At 43.2% G+C, this 18,604-nt stretch overlaps 2 protein-coding genes across 3 annotated transcripts in view; one reads left to right on the top strand and one right to left on the bottom strand.

Annotated features, from left to right (window-relative positions):
- Positions 1–4,127, top strand: part of PARP3 (poly(ADP-ribose) polymerase family member 3) — a 30,063-nt gene extending 25,936 nt beyond the window's left edge. For both annotated transcript variants that reach the window (XM_040358705.1, XM_040358706.1), the window contains exons 10-11: positions 2,822–2,968; positions 3,444–4,127. In XM_040358705.1, coding sequence (XP_040214639.1) covers positions 2,822–2,968; positions 3,444–3,613 — 317 coding nt within the window. In that variant the 3' untranslated portion in view covers positions 3,614–4,127. The remainder of the gene's footprint in view (positions 1–2,821; positions 2,969–3,443) is intronic.
- Positions 4,128–8,692: 4,565 nt separating this feature from the next.
- Positions 8,693–16,656, bottom strand: LOC120944935 (protein ABHD14B-like). The gene is made up of 4 exons (XM_040358704.1): positions 16,551–16,656; positions 11,457–11,685; positions 11,122–11,363; positions 8,693–9,168 (listed from the first exon to the last, which is right to left on the bottom strand). Exons 2-4 carry the CDS (start codon positions 11,671–11,673, stop codon positions 8,986–8,988), a joined length of 642 nt encoding a protein of 213 aa, XP_040214638.1. The 5' UTR covers positions 11,674–11,685; positions 16,551–16,656; the 3' UTR covers positions 8,693–8,985.
- Between the last annotated feature and the right edge of the window lie 1,948 nt (positions 16,657–18,604).

Genomic DNA, 18,604 nt, shown 5'->3' with positions numbered 1-18,604 from the left:
TATTTAAACTCCATGAGGATCTTTGTTTAGAGGTTACAAAGCATTAAAACTTCCGCCCACTTAATTCTGGATTGGCTCATCCATCGGCATTACTCTTTTTGAAGATTTGATGCGCATGCGCAGGGACCTGGCAAAGTCCTGCACCACATTGGCAAATGGGACAGGTTTCCCTGCGTATGCGCATAAAAACAAAGATCTGGAACCTCAATGCTTGCTGTCTTTGCTCATATGCGAGGGGAAAACACACGTGTGTAGTTGGTCTCTGTTGGGTCCTGAAGGCCACACAGAGCCCCACAGCCAGGGCCGTCTTTAAGGTAGGGCAAAAGGGGAAGCTGCCCTGGGCCCTGTCATTGTTGTGGGGCCCAAAGCAGCTGCCTCATACTTGCCAAATATCCCAGTTTAAATTCTCTTGTCCCTTGAAGTTTTAGTCCTGTGCTGTGTCCTGATATCTCAGTGTGAAGTTCTGGTACTAATGCTGCCCAGCTCTGCCCTATTGTTGTGTACAGACGACTCACCTGCAGACCCTGTGTTTACATGTAAATAACCATCAATCATATGTAATTAGCTGAGGCCGGCGGCATTCATATGTATATCATGCGCCTCTGCAGTGAATAGATGATGTGCTGTAACCTCTGGCAACCAATCAATGAGCAGTATTACTGTACAGTAATCTCTAGCAACCAATCAACAAGAAGAAATCATGTGCTGTAACCTCTAGCAACTAATCGGTGAGCCGTAATGTGTGCTGTAACATCTAGCAACCAGTCAGTAAGTGGTAATGATATGCTGTAACCTCTGGAAACCAATTGCCTGATTTGATACAGTAAACTGATTTTAAGTCTAGCTGATATTTATTGTATGTCACAGAGCATGTGGAGAGCAAAATTGCATGGGGGGGGGGGGGGGTCCCCAAGAAATGTTTTGCCCAGGGTCCAATCAACATTAAAGACGGCCCTGCTCACAGCACATCCCTATAAGAGTCTAATTGAGAACTTGCCATTCTAGACTAGATGAGAAAGGAGCAAGTACTGCTCTGCTGTAGAAAAAAGTTGAGAACTTGCTGGATGAGGACAGTTGGCTGGTACACCTAACATAGTCAAGAATGCAACTGTAGGCTAGCAGAACTTGTTGGACAAGAGGAGCTTCCCCCCCCCCCCCCCTATGGCTGTAGACTGATATACCCACCATAGCCAAGAGTGCAACTGTGGGTTGGTGGGACTTATTGACCGAGAGAGGTTTTTACCCTACGGCCGTCAACCATTCTACACAACATAGCCAAGAGTGCAACTGTGGGTTGGTGGGACTTTTTTGATGCAGAGTTTTTTTTCTCCCCTTTAGGCCTTTGGCTGTCATACCCAACATAGCCACGAGTGTAACTGTAGGCGAGCGAGACTTATTAGACAAGGGGAGTTTTCCCACTACAGCCATCGACTCTTATACCCAACATAGTCAAGAGTGCAACTGTGGGTTGGTGGGACTTATTGGCCGTAGGGTGAAAACTTTCCTCGGTCATCGACTCTAATGCCGCATACACACCATCACTTTATGTGATGAAAAAAAACGACACTTTCTGTGAAGTAAAAAATGAGGTTTTTGAAACTTCAATTTTCAAAGACGAAGTTGCCTACACACCATCGTTTTTCTCACAATGTTCTTGCAAAGTGAGGTTACGTTCACCACGTTTTACCATTGAAGCTTGCTTCATAAGTAGCTTCTGGGCATGCGTGGATGAAAAAACATCTTAGAAAACAACGTTTTTTGCTACACACGGTCAATTTCTGTGAAGTAAAAAGTGCACTTTTGAAAAACGACACATAAAATTGAAGCATGCTTCAATTTTTTTTGGTCGTTTTTTACAAGACATAAAACAACGTTTTCCCCCACACACGGTCAATTAAAGTGACGTTTTTAAAAACGTCATTTTTTTTCATCACATAAAGTGATGGTGTGTAGGCGGCATAATACCCAACATAGCCAAGAGTGCAACTGGGGACTGGTGGGACTTATTGGATGAAGACAGCTTTCATCCTATGGCTGTAGGCTGTTATACCCAGCATAGCCAAAAGTGCAACTGTGGGCTAGTGGGACTTTTTGCATAAGGAGAGTTTTCCCTATACAGACGTCAACTGTTCTACCCAATATAGACAAGAGTGCAGTTGTGGGACTTATTGGATGAGGACAACTTTCCCTCTTCAACCATTGGCTGGTATACCCACCAACATAGTCAAGAATACAACTGTAGGCTAGTGGAACTTGTTGGATAAGGGGAGCTTCCCCCCTACGACTGGTATACCCAACATAACCAAGAATGTAACTGTGGGCTGGTGGAACTTTTTTGGACGAGTAGAGTTTTCACCCTACAGCCATCGGCTGGTGGGATTTATTGGGCAAGTAGGGTTTTCACCCTACAGCTGTCAACTGTTCTACCCAACATAGCCAAGTGTGCAACTGTGGGCTGGTGGGACTTATTGGATGAGGAGAGTTTTCACCCTACGGCCATCGGCTATTATATCCAACATAGCAAAGCGTGAAACTGTGGACTGGTCGGATTTAATGGGCAAGTATGGTTTTCACCCTACAGCCGTCGACTATTATACCCAACATAGCAAAGAGTGCTGCTGTGGGCTGGTGAGACTTTTTAGATGAGGGGAGTTTCCCCCCTATGGCCATTGGTTGTTATACCCAACATAACCAAGAATGCAACTGTGGACTGAACCCAGAACCAAATGCTGCAAGACCACAGAGCTAACCATTGTATGGTAGATATATGAACTGTGACCTGATAATGCCACGGCATTGATCTGTTTTTTTGCTCTCGCAGTTGGCTGCACCTCGAAGGCCCTTGGAATCATGTTTCTGAATGAAGTGGCCTTGGGGGAGGAGTATCACATCACCACAGATGACTGCTCCTTGAAGAAGGCCCCTGCGGGCTACGACAGTGTGGTGGCACGTGGAATGACAGAGCCAGGTATGGATTATCAAAATCTCTTTTTATCTGTTGTATATTTAACCACTTCCCTACCGCACGCCGTCATAATATGACGTCCTTGACTTTGTGCAGTTCCGATGCTTGATCGTTCTTATTGGCGATGGGAGGGAACGTTCCCCCCCCCCCCTCCTGCTGCCATCCGGTGCTTCTCCAGGCTCTCCTGTGCCATCGGGGGGCCCGGAGAATGGAGGGACAGCTGCCCTGGGTGCAGTCAAAAAAGGAGGCAAAGGACAGACACATGGTGGTACTAAGTTCTAAAAGGCCAAAAATAAGGGGTCCGGGGCAAGTATGTCATGGGTGTCGGGTTCTGAGCACAAAGCAGCTGCTGCTCCTCGTCACTGTATCGGGCATTAAGATCCTTCCTTGGCTATGTAGATCAGACAATATTGCTGATTATGGTATTTAATAATATCCTTTATATGGTTTTTATGTTGTTCTATCATTTTATTTGTAGACCCCAAGAAGGATGCCGAGCTGACCTTGGACGGGCGGAAAATCATTGTCCCTCAAGGACCGCCCATACAAATGCCTAAATTCAAAGACTCGCACTTCGGTCAGAGCGAATACCTCGTCTACAAGGAGAGCCAGGCCCGTATGCGCTACCTGCTGCTCCTGCAGTTCTAGAAGGCCGCCTCCCACTGCGCACATTAATGTGTCTTCTTCAATCGACTGGACCCCGCTTTACTGGCAATTCTACCAATATTTACCATTATACAATAACTCAGCACACGGGAACATAAGACATGAGGAAAGCCAATCGGATGGTGAGGAATCGGTGACATCACCGACGCACAGTCCTAAATTCTGGCCCATGATGGCGGCCTCCAGTGGCTACATAACCAGAATCAAATCTTGTTCAAGAAATCCAATCAGGAGTGGACACAGTCAGTGGGTGGCTTTTGGAACAGAACTGAATGAGTAAGATCTGGCTGAGGGCGCCGGAATTCTCCAACCGAAGCATTGTTCCCTAGTTTTAGATAGAAATGGGGTAGGGCTTAACCCTTGCGTGTCATTTTTATGCCCTTCTGGCCCCCAATTGGGGGGTCTATGGGTGGCTCCAACTGGACTTGGAATTACATTGACGTGAGGGAGAAGCGGTTGAGGTTGCCCGCATTCTACACCCAAAACATTTTGGGCCAGATTCAGATAGGTTATCTTTAGATCCGCGTAACCTATCTGATTTACGTTACGCCTCCGCAAGTTTTTGAGGCAAGTGCTTTATTCAGAAAGCACTTGCCTCTAAAGTTGCGGCAGGCGTATCGTAAATCCCCCGGCGGAATTCAAATTCCGCGGCTAGGGGGCGTGTAAAATTTAAATCAGGCGCGTCCCCGCGCCGAACGAACTGCGCATGCGCCGTCCGCAAAATTTCCCAGCGTGCATTGCTCCAAATGACGTCGCAAGGACGTCATTGGTTTCAAAGTTAACGGAAATTAGGTCCGGCCGTATTCGCGAACGACTTACGCAAACGACGAAAAAAAAATCAAAACTATCCTACTTAACATAGGATACGCCGCACTTACCCCTCATATAGCAGGGGTAACTTTCCGCCGGAAAAAGCCGAACGCAAACGACGTAAAAAAAAAATGCGCCGGACGGTCGTTCGTTTCTGAATCGGCGTAAATGCTCATTTGCATATTCGACGCGTAAAAGATACGGAAGCGCCACCTAGCGGCCGGCCTGGAATTGCAGCCTAAGATCCGACTGTGTAAGACACTTACACCTGGCGGATCTTAGGGAGATCTATGCGTAACCTGATTCTATGAATCAGGCGCATAGATACGACGGCCGGACTCAGAGATACGACGGCGTATCAGGAGATACCCCGTCGTATCTTCTTTCTGAATCCGGCCCTTTATCTTGTTTTGGATAGACTGGGGAAGGGTTGGACCCTTATGTGTCAAGCAGGGCTTTTTTTCAGGGGGAACTTGGTTCCACCACCTCTGGCTCAGACCCTTTGGTGCCTGCTCACCACAATCACGTCTAAACACAGAAGTCTGGTTTCTGTGTTTACAAGTGACAGCTCTGCACTCTGTATGTAACCCCTTGAATTCTGCACTGTATGGAATGCAATCCTGGTATTTAATGCCCCTTTAAGACCCTTATACTGTTTGTGAAATATGAACGGGGTCGTGGTTGAGTTCCTGCACCTATTTTCTGAGAAAAAAAGCTCTGGTGTCAAGTCTTTTTGCCCTTTTGGCCCTCAAAGAGTCCATTGGGATGAGAGGGGAGGGCGGGGAAGAGGCAGGGGAGCACTACTTGCCCTTTATAACCACTGACATTGTCCCCGTGACCACCACAACTCCCCCCCCCCCCATTTCCATTTAGGGGCTATTTGGAGTTGTCATTAGACATTGTGCACTGTCGAATAATGTGTTTGTTTAATATTTTTCCGATTTTTGGGTCATTCGTTAATTTTTCCTTTTTTTTTTTTTTATGAATTTTCTGGAAATTCTAAAATCCAAAAATTCTAAAATCTGAAAACGAGAACAAAAATCTGAAAATTCGAAAAACAGAAAATTTGAAATAATAACTATTACATTTATAGGTATTAGAATTTCCTTTCAAATTTGGCTGTTAGTCAAAATTACGAATTATCCGAAATAACGAATGCTACATCTAAACATATGGAATAGAAATTATTATTAATAACTAACAATAATAATGAAAAAATAATAATAATAATTTCCATTCCATTTGTTTAGATGCTGCATTCGTTATTTCGGATAATTTGTAACTTCAGATAAATTCGTATTCGTTACGTTCACTAAACAGACAAATTTTGAAAGGAAATTCCAATACCTATAATTAGTAAAAGTTAAGAATGAAAATCCGAAATAATAAACTAATAATAACTTAACTATTACCAACTATTACATTTATTATTGGAATTTTCTTTCAAATTTGGCTGCTAGAGAACGTAACGGATACAAATGTATTTGACGTTATGAATTATCCGAAATAACGAATGCCGCATCTAAACAAATGGAATGGAAATAATTAATAATAAAAAAAATTAGTAATAATTTCCATTCCATTTGTTTAGATGCAGCCTTCGTTATTTCGGATAATTCATAACTTAGAGAATGTAACAAATATAAATTTAATCAGTTACGAATTTTCCGAAATAACGAATGCTGCATCTTAACAAATGGAATAGAAATGATTATTAATAATAAAAAAAATATTATTAATGATAATTTCCATTTGTTTAAATGCGGCATTCATTATTTTGGATAATTCTTAACTTCGGATAAATTTGTATTTTTTACATTCTCTAAGTTACGAATTATCCGAAATAACGAATGCTGCATCTAAACAAATGGAATGGAAATGATTAAGAAGGATAATAATAAAAAAAATATTATTAATAATAATTTCCATTCCATTTGTTTAGATGCAGCATTCGTTATTTCGGATAATTCATAACTTAGAGAATGTAACAAATATACATTTATTCGAAGTTACGAATTATCCGAAATAACGAATGCTGCATCTTAACAAATCAGTTTTTTTTTATTATTATTAGTAATGATTTCCATTTGTTTGTTTCTGTCCAAAACTTAGATGCATATGATTAATAATGATATTAATAATATTTTTTTTATTATTATTTATTAATAATTTCCATTCCATTTGTTTAAATGCGGCATTCGTTATTTTGGATAATTCTTAACTTCGGATAAATTTGTATTTTTTACATTCTCTAAGTTACGAATTATCCGAAATAACGAATGCTGCATCTAAACGAATGGAATGGAAATGATTAAGAAGGATAATAATAAAAAAATTATTATTAATAATAATTTCCATTCCATTTGTTTAGATGCAGCATTCGTTATTTTGGATAATTCGTAACTTCAGATACATTTGTATTTGTTACATTCACTAACAGCCAAATTTTGAAAGGAAATTCCAATACCAATAATTTAATAGTTAGTAAAAGTTTAGAATGAAAATCCGAAATAATAAGTTATTATTAGTTTAACTATTACTAACTATTAAAATTATTGGTATTGGAATTTTCTTTCAAATTTGGCTGCTAGAGAACGTAACAGATCCAAATTTATTTGACGTTACGAATTATCCGAAATAACGAATACTGCATCTAAACAAATGGAATGGAAATTATTACTATTTTTTTTTATTATTATTATTATTAATCATTTATTTTCCATTTGTTTAGATGCAGCATTCGTTATTTCGGATAATTCATAACTTCAATTAAATTTATATTTGTTACATTCTCCAAGTTATGAATTATCCGAAATAACAAATATAAATTTAATTGAAGTTACGAATTATCCGAAATAACGAATGCTGCATCTAAACAAATGGAATGGAAATGATTAATAATAATAATAATAATTATTATTAATAATAAAAAAAATCTGATTTGTTCAGATGCAGCATTCGTTATTTTGGATAATTCATAACTTAGAGAATGTAACAAATAAAAATGTATTCAAAGTTACGAATTATCCGAAATATTTGTTACATTCTCTAAGTTATGAATTATCCGAAATAACGAATGCTGCATCTAAACAAATGGAATGGAAATGATTAATAATAAAAAAAAAGATAATTTCCATTCCATTTGCTTAGATTTTTTTATTATTATAAATTTTTATTATTATTAATCATTTCCATTCCATTTGTTTAGATGCAGCATTCGTTATTTCGGATAATTCATAACTTAGAGAATGTAACAAATATACATTTATTCGAAGTTACGAATTATCCGAAATAACGAATGCTGCATCTTAACAAATCAGATTTTTTTTATTATTATTAATAATCATTTCCATTTGTTTGTTTCTGTCCAAAACTTGCATATGATTAATAATGATATTAATAATATTTTTTTTATCATTAATAATTTCCATTCCATTTGTTTAAATGCGGCATTCGTTATTTCGGATAATTCGTAACTTCGGATAAATTTGTATTTTTTTACGTTCTCTAACAGCCAAATTTTAAAGGAAATTCTAATACCAATAATTTTAATAGTTGGTAATAGTTAAGTTATTATTAGTTTATTTCGGATTTTCATTCTTATTTTTGAATTTCTGAAATTTCGTATTTTCTAATTTACGAATATTCGGAAAAACTATTTTTTTTTTTTTTGTCAATTCGGATAATTTCGAATTTGTCTCAAATTCGTTCAACGAATTCGGAACGAAGCGAATTGCACATGCCCAGTTGTCGTCGGCAGACCTCCTTCGTTTTGGGAGCTCCCAAGACTCTTGTGAAGATAACAGAATTACCTGAAGACATTTTGTTGCGGCTGACTTATTATATCAAACCTTCTCATTTCATTCCCATGATATAAATCCTGTATTATAATAATAATAATAATGACAAGTTCACTTTATAACAGCCAGGCTCCGTTCACAAAAACTAACACACCAGGAGAAGGATACTTTGTTCCAAAAAAAAAAGTGACGGTTATTTTCAGCAGTCCAATAAGATTTTAAAATAACCGTCACTTTGCTAAAATTTAAAGATCCTTCTCCTTGTGTGAAAGCTTTGTGAATTCAGCTTTATGGCTTTAGATTGTAAGCTCTTCGGGGCAGGCAGCCTTATTGACGGTTAAACTTTCTCTGTAAAGCACTATTATCTTTTGTTTGCACTTTAGATGTGAGGATTGGAGCTGAATTGTGTCTTTAAAAAATATTTCAATGAGTCGTGTGTGCAATCAGCCGGTGCAATAAACTTTTTATAATGTATGATGTTTATTTTTAATCAAAAGAAAGACATTTATTTTTAAGATCTGCCGCAATATAGATTGGAGGAGGGGGGGCGTTTTATTATTGCAATATTTGGTCCGGCCATCTATGGCGTTCAATCTGGCGGTCTATGGCGTTCACTCTGGCGGTCTATGGCACTTGGTCCGGCGGTCTATGGCGTTCAATCTGGCGGTCTATGGCGTTCAATCTGGCTCTACAATCACAATGTAATTACAGCGGGGGGGGGGGTCGGCCCGTATTCTGGGAACTTCATTTCAGGCTTGCGAGGAATTCCAAGAGGCCGCGATGCCAGGTGTCTGGGTCATCCAGGTAACAGGCGTGCCCCGCCCCCTTCATGCAAAACACCTGGTGATTGGTCAGATTCTTCAGGTTCCGCAGCGAGATCTCCCCCAGCTGCTCATCTCCATCCCCATAAACGATCAGAGTGCGAACCTAAAAACGGACAACAGAGAGTTATAAATGTAGCATTATAGAGCTGACACTAAAAGGTGTTTTTATTTTATATTTAAAATAAAATTATTTATATATATATATATATATATATATATATATATATATATATAAATATTAATGATGAACATATAGTAAAAAAAAAAAAAAAAATTTATTGATTTTATTTTTTTACTTTTAATTATTTTAAAATTAAATGAAAAATAAAAGCATAAATTTTAATAAAAAAAATAAAGAATTTATTCATTTATTTTATTTTTCGTTTATTAATGAATTTTTTTAATTTTCATTCATTTAAATTTACAGTAAAATCTTGGTTTGAGAGCGTTTTGTAAGACAAGCCAAAATGTTTTAATACATTTTGCCTTGATATACAAGCGATGTCTTGATATAAGAGTAGCGCCATGTCACCACTGAGTATAAAGAGAGGAGCCTCTAAGTGTAGCAATATGGTTACATGTAATGAAGATACAACATTTAACAACTTGTAGCTACACTTAGAGGCGCCTCTCTTCTCTTTTATACCCTGTAAAAAAAAAAATGCTTTGGTATACAAGTGCTTTGGATTACAAGCATGTTTCTGGAACGAATTATGCTCTCAAACCAAGGTTTTACTGTATTTATTTTTTTATTAAAAAATTACTAAAAAAAATTTACAAATGGAAATTAAAATAAAATAAGTCATTAATAAAAATAATTTATTTATTTTTCATTTTTCTTTATTTTTATTAATAAATGTTTCTATTTGTTTTTATTCAAAAAATGGTAAAACATAAACACAATTCACATTACATTTACAATAAACATACACCAAAATTCATGTTTAAGTACATTCAACATTACATAGATATACATAACATAACAACAATAATAATAATAATAACAACAACATTGTAGATATGGGTCTATCCTACACCTTTTATTTATTTATTTTCCCCTTTCTCATCTCTCCCTCCCTAATAAATAAATGAATACATTTTTATTTATTTATTAATGAATAAAAAAAAAAACTTTATTTTAAATTCCATTTGTTGAATACATTTTTATTCATTTTTTTTAATAAAAAATAAATTTAAAAATAAAAGTTACATTTAATTCATTAATAAAAAAAAAACCCATGAATTTACTTTATTTTTAATTAAAAAAAGAATGAATACTCTTTATTTTTAAATTTTACTCGGGCAATGATTTTCATTGCCAGAGATAAATAAAGATAAAAATAGCAATAAAAAAATTAAATGAATACATTTGTAATTTATTAATTAATTTACTTTATTTTTAATAAAAAAAAAAAGAATACTTTTTACTCCAGCAATGATTTTCAATAAGAATGAATATTTTTTTTTTTACTTTTTTTTTTTATTTTATATATTTTACTCCGGCAATGATAAATACAGATATAAATAGCAATAAAACAATTAAATTAATACATTTGTAATTTTTTTTTCTTATTAATTAATTAACTTACTTTATTTTTAATAATAAAAAAAAAAGAATGAATACTTTTTTTTTATATTTTACTCCGGCAATGATTTTCAATAGATTGCAGCCAAGTAGCTGCTCTGCTACGCACAAAACTCTGACCCTAAATCTGGTCGTCTACAAAGGATTTAGCACCGGGTTAAGAGGTGTATTTAAAAAAAAAAAAAAAATAATGATTTTAAGCTGTTCGTCCTGTTAACTGAATGAATGTACATGCAGTTTATCGGGTCCAGTGTTATTGTTATTTTTTTTCTCCAGGTCGAATGTTCTTCATAGAGTGAATCAGGAAAATACCACATTATGGCCACTGGGAGGAGGTGATGATTATAAGAAATAAATACTTATTTTCAATGGCAATCAGCTCCATCTAGTGGCCATAATGTGGTATTTTTTCCCCCCACTCTAGGAAGAAGATTTGACCTGGAGAGAAAATAGGTGACTGGTGCTCTTTACCTGAACGCGGCCGTAGTCCTGAGCGGAGAACTTGTCGGTGCAGATGGGGGCGACGGGCACGTAGGCGGCGACGCTCTGCGGGTTGTGGAGGAGGAGGGGGAGAGAGTACATGCCGCTGAGGGAGGGGCTTATTATCACCGCAGGGGCCAAATTCAAGGCGTCGAGCACTTCCTGGATGAAGGAGGCCGGGGCCGGTTCTGCCAGGGGACACGGGGCCACGGCGTCCTTGGAGCGGCCCAGACCTGCCCAGAGAGGAAATCAAATAAGACAATTATTATAATATGACTCTGACATATACCGCAGTGCTGTACACACATGAGAAATTCTCTACGCACCGGGGAGGTCGATGGCGACGGCGCGGTGACCGGCGGCGGCCAGCTTGTTCAGCGTCCCGAGCTCCAGCCATGTCTGGGATGAGAAGCGAATTCCGTGCAGGAGAAGGACGGGGGGTTTGGGGGCGCTCGGCGGCTGCGGCGGCGGGACCGCCTCGCGGTAAAACAAGGTCTGTCCCGATGTGCTGACCGATCCTTCCCGTATCTGGACCTCCGCCATGTCTGACGACACCTGCAAGAACGAACATTGCATCACTCTAGTGACCAGAATGCAGAATGTTCCCTGAAACACCTTCTGGTGGCCAGCAGGTGGCGCCTCCAATCACAGGAAACAGTCATAGGATACAAGATGTGTGAATGTTTATTATTTCTACAAGTGGACCCCAAATGTGTTACTTTGTATCATCAGCGCTGAGAGGAGCCCCGCCCCCGAAGAGCAAATCTCCCTCCACCCGAAGGGCAAATCTCCCTCCACCACCTGACTTATGTACTATACGACTCTCCCATTGGCTGCTGCGGTTTAGCGCACCTCGGGGGCGAGACCCAAAAATGTCAGCGGGCTATGGTGGTCATCGGGAAATCACATGACTCCTTCCAGGGGCAGCCCCCCTTACATCCGGGTCCCTATCGGAGTCCCCTCTTCATCAGAGTCCCCCTTACATCAAGTCCCCATCAGATTCCCCCCCTTACATCCAGGTCCCCATCAGAGTCCCCCCCTTACTTCAGGGTCCCTATCAGAGTACCCCTCCCCCAACATCAGGGTCCCCATCAGAGCCCCCCTTACATCAGGGTCCCCATCAGAGCCCCCGTTACATCTGGGTCCCCATCAGAGTCCTTCCCTTACATTAGGGTCCCCATCAGATTCCCCACTAACATCAGAGTCCCCCCTAACATCAGGGCCCCCCCTTACATTAGGGTCCCTATCAAATTCCCCACCAAAATCAGGGTAGAGTCCCCATCAGAGCCCCCCTTACATCAGGGTCCCCATCAGAGTCCCCACTAACATCAAGGTCCCCATCAGAGCCCCCCTTACATCAGGGTCCCCATCAAAGTCCCCACTAACATCAAGGTCCCCATCAGAGCCCCCCTAACATCAGGGTCCCCATTGGAGTCCCCCCCCTAACATCAGGGTCCCTGCTTACTTCAGAGTCCCTCCTAACATCAGGGTCCCCATCAGAGTCCCCCCTAACATCAGGGTCCCTGCTTACTTCAGAGTTCCCCCCTTACATCAGGGTCCCCATCGAGACCCTCCCCCTTAAGTCACAATCCCCATCAGAGTGCCTCATTACAACCCCCCCTCCCCCCCCTTGTATCAAAGTCCAAATCAGATGATTCCCCATCGGAGACCCCCCTTAAATCACAGTTCCTATCAGATTCCCCCTCACATGTCTCCCCCCCCCCCCCAGGATCCACATCAGAGTCCCCATTACACAGCAGAGTCCCCATTACACAGCGGAGTCCCCATTACACAGCGGAGTCCCCATTACATAGCAGAGTCCCCATTACATAGCAGAGTCCCCATTGATCTGCACACATTATGGACACGCCTCTGACCCCAGCTGGGGGCCGCATGTAATCTTGTAGGGGGCCGGATGTGGCCCCCGTAGTTTGTAGATCCCGGTGGATCCCCTTAGAAGTGTATTTATCATGTGGAGGGGGCGGCGGCTCTGTGATGTCATCAGTCTGGTGATCTGATACTTTTATTGTTCCAACGCAGAGGGGGAGGGGCCAATGGGGGGCGATGACCCCGGCGCTCCAAATTCCCACTATCTGGACGGACAGGAGGAGGCGGGGAACTTATCACGCCGGCCAATCAGCAGCTCACACAGATAACGACCTGAAAACAGACTTCATGTGTGTGAAAGGGGAGAAAATAAGCGGCACGTCCAACGCCGGGAACGGACCAATGGAGGGCGGGGGAGGGGCCAAAATCCAACAATTTATGGAAATAATAAAATCCGGCCGTGCGTCAGTTGTGTGCCTCCCATTGACTTCAATGCAGACTCGCCTCCCCTTGACTCCGTCCGGATTCCTTTGTATCGCGTTTCGGAGGTGAAGGGAGGGCTCTGCGCTCCACTCACTGCGCCGGATATAATCAGAGTGGGCGGTCCCAGATATAATCACAGTGGGCGGTGATATAATCAGAGTGGGCGGTCCCAGATATAATCACAGTGGGCGGTCCCAGATATAATCAGAGTGGGCGGTTCTGTATATAATCAGAGTGGGCGGTCCCAGATATAATCAGAGGGGGCGGTCCCAGATATAATCAGAGTGGGCGGTCCCAGATATAATCAGAGGGGGCGGTCCCAGATATAATCAGAGTGGGCGGTCCCAGATATAATCAGAGGGGGCGGTCCCAGATATAATCAGAGTGGGCGGTCCCAGATATAATCAGAGTGGGTGGTTCCGTATATAATCACAGTGGGCGGTGATATAATCACAGTGGGCGGTGATATAATCACAGTGGGCGGTCCCAGATATAATCACAGTGGGCGGTGATATAATCACAGTGGGCGGTCCCAGATATAATCACAGTGGGCGGTGATATAATCACAGTGGGCGGTCCCAGATATAATCACAGTGGGCGGTCCCAGATATAATCACAGTGGGCGGTCCCAGATAAAATCACAGTGGGCGGTCCCAGATAAAATCACAGTGGGCGGTCCCAGATATAATCACAGTGGGCGGTCCCAGATATAATCACAGTGGGCGGTCCCAGATATAATCACAGTGGGCGGTGATATAATCACAGTGGGCGGTGATATAATCACAGTGGGCGGTCCCAGATATAATCACAGTGGGCGGTCCCAGATATAATCACAGTGGGCGGTCCCAGATATAATCACAGTGGGCGGTCCAAGATATAATCACAGTGGGCGGTCCCAGATATAATCACAGTGGGCGGTCCCAGATATAATCACAGTGGGCGGTCCCAGATATAATCACAGTGGGCGGCCCCAGATATAATCACAGTGGGCGGTGATACAATCACAGTGGGCGGTGATACAATCACAGTGGGCGGTGATACAATCACAGTGGGCGGTCCCAGATATAATCACAGTGGGCGGTCCCAGATATAATCAAAGTGGGCGGTCCCAGATATAATCAAAGTGGGCGGTCCCAGATATAATCAGAGTGGGCGGTCCCAGATATAATCAAAGTGGGCGGTGATATAATCACAGTGGGCGGTCCCAGATATAATCACAGTGGGCGGTCCCAGATATAATCACAGTGGGCGGTCCCAGATATAATCAGAGTGGGCGGTGATATAATCAGAGTGGGCGGTGATATAATCAGAGTGGGCGGTGATATAATCAGAGTGGGCGGTCCCAGATATAATCAGATATCAAGTTCATCCAGAAGACAAGTGACATGAGGTTGCGGAGTGTTTGCCAATATAAACAATGCATTACACAACCCAGACTCTGCGGAGTCACCGCACCGTGTGACCTGCCAGATCCATGCTGGGAGTTGTAGTTCCTCAAAGGAGGAAAAGCTCTGCCATTCACTGCTCAGACCCCTCCCTGTACATGGTGCAATGCTCTGCAGACACTGCCCAGATCTTTCCCTGTACATGGAGCAATGCTCTGCAGACACTGCCCAGACCCCTCCCTGTACATGGTGCAATGCTCTGCAGATCCTGCCCAGATCCTTCCCTGTACATGGTGCAATGCTCTGCAGACACTGCCCAGATCCTACCCTGTACATGGTGCAATGCTCTGCAGATCCTGCCCAGATCCTTCCCTGTACATGGTGAAATGCTCTGCAGACACTGCCCAGACCCCTCCCTGTACATGGTGCAATGCTCTGCAGACACTGCCCAGACCCCTCCCTGTACATGGTGCAATGCTCTGCAGATCCTGCCCAGATCCTTCCCTGTACATGGTGCAATGCTCTGCAGACACTGCCCAGATCCTACCCTGTACATGGTGCAATGCTCTGCAGATCCTGCCCAGATCCTTCCCTGTACATGGTGAAATGCTCTGCAGACACTGCCCAGATCTTTCCCTGTACATGGAGCAATGCTCTGCAGACTCTGCCCAGATCCTTCCCTGTACATGGTGCAATACTCTGCAGACACTGCCCATATCTTTTTCTGTACATGGAGCAATGCTCTGCAGACACTGCCCAGATCTTTCCCTGTACATGGAGCAATGCTCTGCAGACACTGCCCAGACCCCTCCCTGTACATGGTGCAATGCTCTGCAGATCCTGCCCAGATCCTTCCCTGTACATGGTGCAATGCTCTGCAGACACTGCCCAGATCCTACCCTGTACATGGTGCAATGCTCTGCAGATCCTGCCCAGATCCTTCCCTGTACATGGTGCAATGCTCTGCAGACACTGCCCAGACCCCTCCCTGTACATGGAGCAATGCTCTGCGGACCCTGCCCAGATCTTTCCCTGTACATGGAGCAATGCTCTGCAGACACTGCCCAGATCCTTCCCTGTACATGGTGCAATGCTCTGCAGACACTGCCCAGATCCTACCCTGTACATGGTGCAATGCTCTGCAGATCCGTCCCAGATCCTTCCCTGTACATGGTGAAATGCTCTGCAGACACTGCCCAGACCCCTCCCTGTACATGGAGCAATGCTCTGCAGACTCTGCCAAGACCCTACCCTGTACATGGAGCAATGCTCTGCAGACACTGCCCAGATCCTACCCTGTACATGGTGCAATGCTCTGCAGATCCGTCCCAGATCCTTCCCTGTACATGGTGAAATGCTCTGCAGACACTGCCCAGACCCTACCCTGTACATGGAGCAATGCTCTGCAGACTCTGCCAAGACCCTACCCTGTACATGGAGCAATGCTCTGCAGACTCTGCCCAGATCCTTCCCTGTACATGGTGCAATACTCTGCAGACACTGCCCATATCTTTTTCTGTACATGGTGCAATACTCTGCAGACACTGCCCATATCTTTTTCTTTACATGGTGCAATGCTCTGCAGACACTGCCCATATCTTTCCCTGTACATGGTGAAATGCTCTGCACCAGCAGCCCCTCCCCCTGTATGTACAGGTTTAGCTCTCCCCTTTTATCGGGATTGATAATCAATGACAGGCGAGGAGGACCGAGGAGGGAACTTACCTGTCTCTGCAGCCGTCCAATCAGCGCAAGTCCGAAGTTCAGACAGGAAGCGCCAAACTTTATATTATATCTGCTCCGCTGCGCCCCCTGGCGGTCCTGTGCCGTCACTGCGCCTCCTACTGCGTCTGTCCCAATCGCTGCGCCCCCTGGCGGGCCTGTGCCGTCACTGCGCCTCCTACTGCGTCTGTCCTCATCGCTGCGCCCCCTGGCGGGCCTGTGTCATCACTGCGCCTCCTACTGCGTCTGTCCTCATCACTGCGCCCCCTGGCGGGCCTGTGCCGTCACTGCGCCTCCTACTGCGTCTCTCCTCATCGCTGCGCCCCCTGGCGGGCCTGTGCCGTCACTGCGCCTCCTACTGCGTCTCTCCTCATCGCTGCGCCCCCTGGCGGGCCTGTGTCGTCACTGCGCCTCCTACTGCGTCTGTCCTCATCGCTGCGCCCCCTGCGTCACTTTAACAGACAATTGCGCGGTCGTGCGACGTGGCTCCCAAACAAAATTGGCGTCCTTTTTCCCCCACAAATAGAGATTTCTTTTGGTGGTATTTGATCTCCTCTGCGTTTTTTTTTTTTTTGCGCTATAAACAAAAATAGAGCGACAGTTTTGAAAAAAAATGCAATATTTTTGACTTTTTGCTGTAATAATAAATATCCCCGAAAATATATAAAAAAACTTTTTGTTTTCCTCAGTTTAGGCCGATACGTATTCTTCTACATATTTTTGGTAAAAAAAAATCGCAAAAAGCGTTTATCGATTGGTTTGCGCAAAATTTATAGTGTTTACAAAATAGGGGATAGATTTATTGCATTTTTTTTTTTTTTTTTTACTACTAATGGCGGCGATCAGCGATTTTTTTCGTGACTGCGACATTATGGCGGGCACTTCGGACAATTTTGACACATTTTTGGGACCATTGTCATTTTCACAGCGCTCGTGCTATAAAAATGCACTGATTACTGTGAAAATGATAATTGCAGTTTGGGAGTTAACCACAGGGGGCGCTGTAGGGGTTATGTGTGACCTCATCTGTGTTTCTTACTGTAGGGGGCGGGGCTGGACGTGTGACGTCATTGATCACCTTTCCCTATATCAGGGAACACACGATCGATGACAGCGCCACTGTGAAGAACGGGGAAGCTGTGTTTACACTCACCTCTCCCCGTTCTTCAGCTCCGGGGACCGATCGCGGGACACCGGCGGCGATCGGGTTTGCGGGTCCCACGGCCGCGGTCATGGAGCTTCGGACCGGGTCGCGGGCGCGCGCCCGCAACCCACAGCTGGGCAATTAAAGAGGACGTACAGGTACGTGATTGTGCCCAGCCGTGCCATTCTGCCGACGTATATGTGCAGGAGGCGGTCCATAAGGGGTTAAAGTTCATGTAAATCCGATTTTTATGGGTTTTTTTTATGTCACAATGTAGAGAATAAGATTTTATGTTGTCCCCAGAAAAGTAAAAGAGGGAAAATATTCCAATGGGATCTCCTCACTTTGGAGAGATTTCCAATGTAAGGGGGTGTTTAAGACAGGAAGTGAAGGGAAATTTCCCCAATGGGAACACTAGTTCTGGGATTCCCAGATTTCCTCTCACTTCCTCTTTAGGCTTTGAGACAGGAAGTGAAGAGAAATTTCCCCAATGGGGACACTATTTCTATAGTTCTGGGATTCCCAGATTTCCTCTCACTTCCTCTTTTCGCTTTGAGACAGGAAGTGAAGGGAAATCTCGCAAATGAGGACACTAGTTCTTGGTGGTCAGGAAGTGAAGAGAAATGTCTCCAACGGGGACACCAATCCTGGATTTCCTCTCACTTCCTCTTTAGGCTTTGAGACAGGAAGTGAAGGGAAATGTCCCCAATGGGGACACTATTTCTGGGATTCCCAGATTTCCTCTCACTTCCTCTTTTCGCTTTGAGACAGGAAGTGAAGGGAAATCTCCCAAATGAGGACACAGATTCTTGGTGGTCAGGAAGTGAAGGGAAATGTCTCTAACGGGGACACTAGTTCTGGATTTCCTCTCACTTCCTCTTTTCGCTTTGAGACAGGAAGTGAAGGGAAATCT

The sequence above is a fragment of the Rana temporaria genome, chromosome 7, assembly GCF_905171775.1.
Source record: "Rana temporaria chromosome 7, aRanTem1.1, whole genome shotgun sequence".
Taxonomy (NCBI): Eukaryota; Metazoa; Chordata; class Amphibia; order Anura; family Ranidae; genus Rana; species Rana temporaria.
This window is presented reverse-complemented; position numbering and strand designations above follow the sequence as displayed.

Excerpts from the sequence above, each read along its gene's own strand:
- LOC120944935 (XM_040358704.1), bottom strand. The coding sequence starts at position 11,673 with ATGGCGGAGGTCCAGATACGGGAAGGATCGGTCAGCACATCGGGACAG. Across the intron at positions 11,364-11,456 it reads CGTCGCCATCGACCTCCCCG|GTCTGGGCCGCTCCAAGGAC; the intron begins GTGCGTAGAGAA and ends CTCTCTGGGCAG. Across the intron at positions 9,169-11,121 it reads AGGACTACGGCCGCGTTCAG|GTTCGCACTCTGATCGTTTA; the intron begins GTAAAGAGCACC and ends GTCCGTTTTTAG.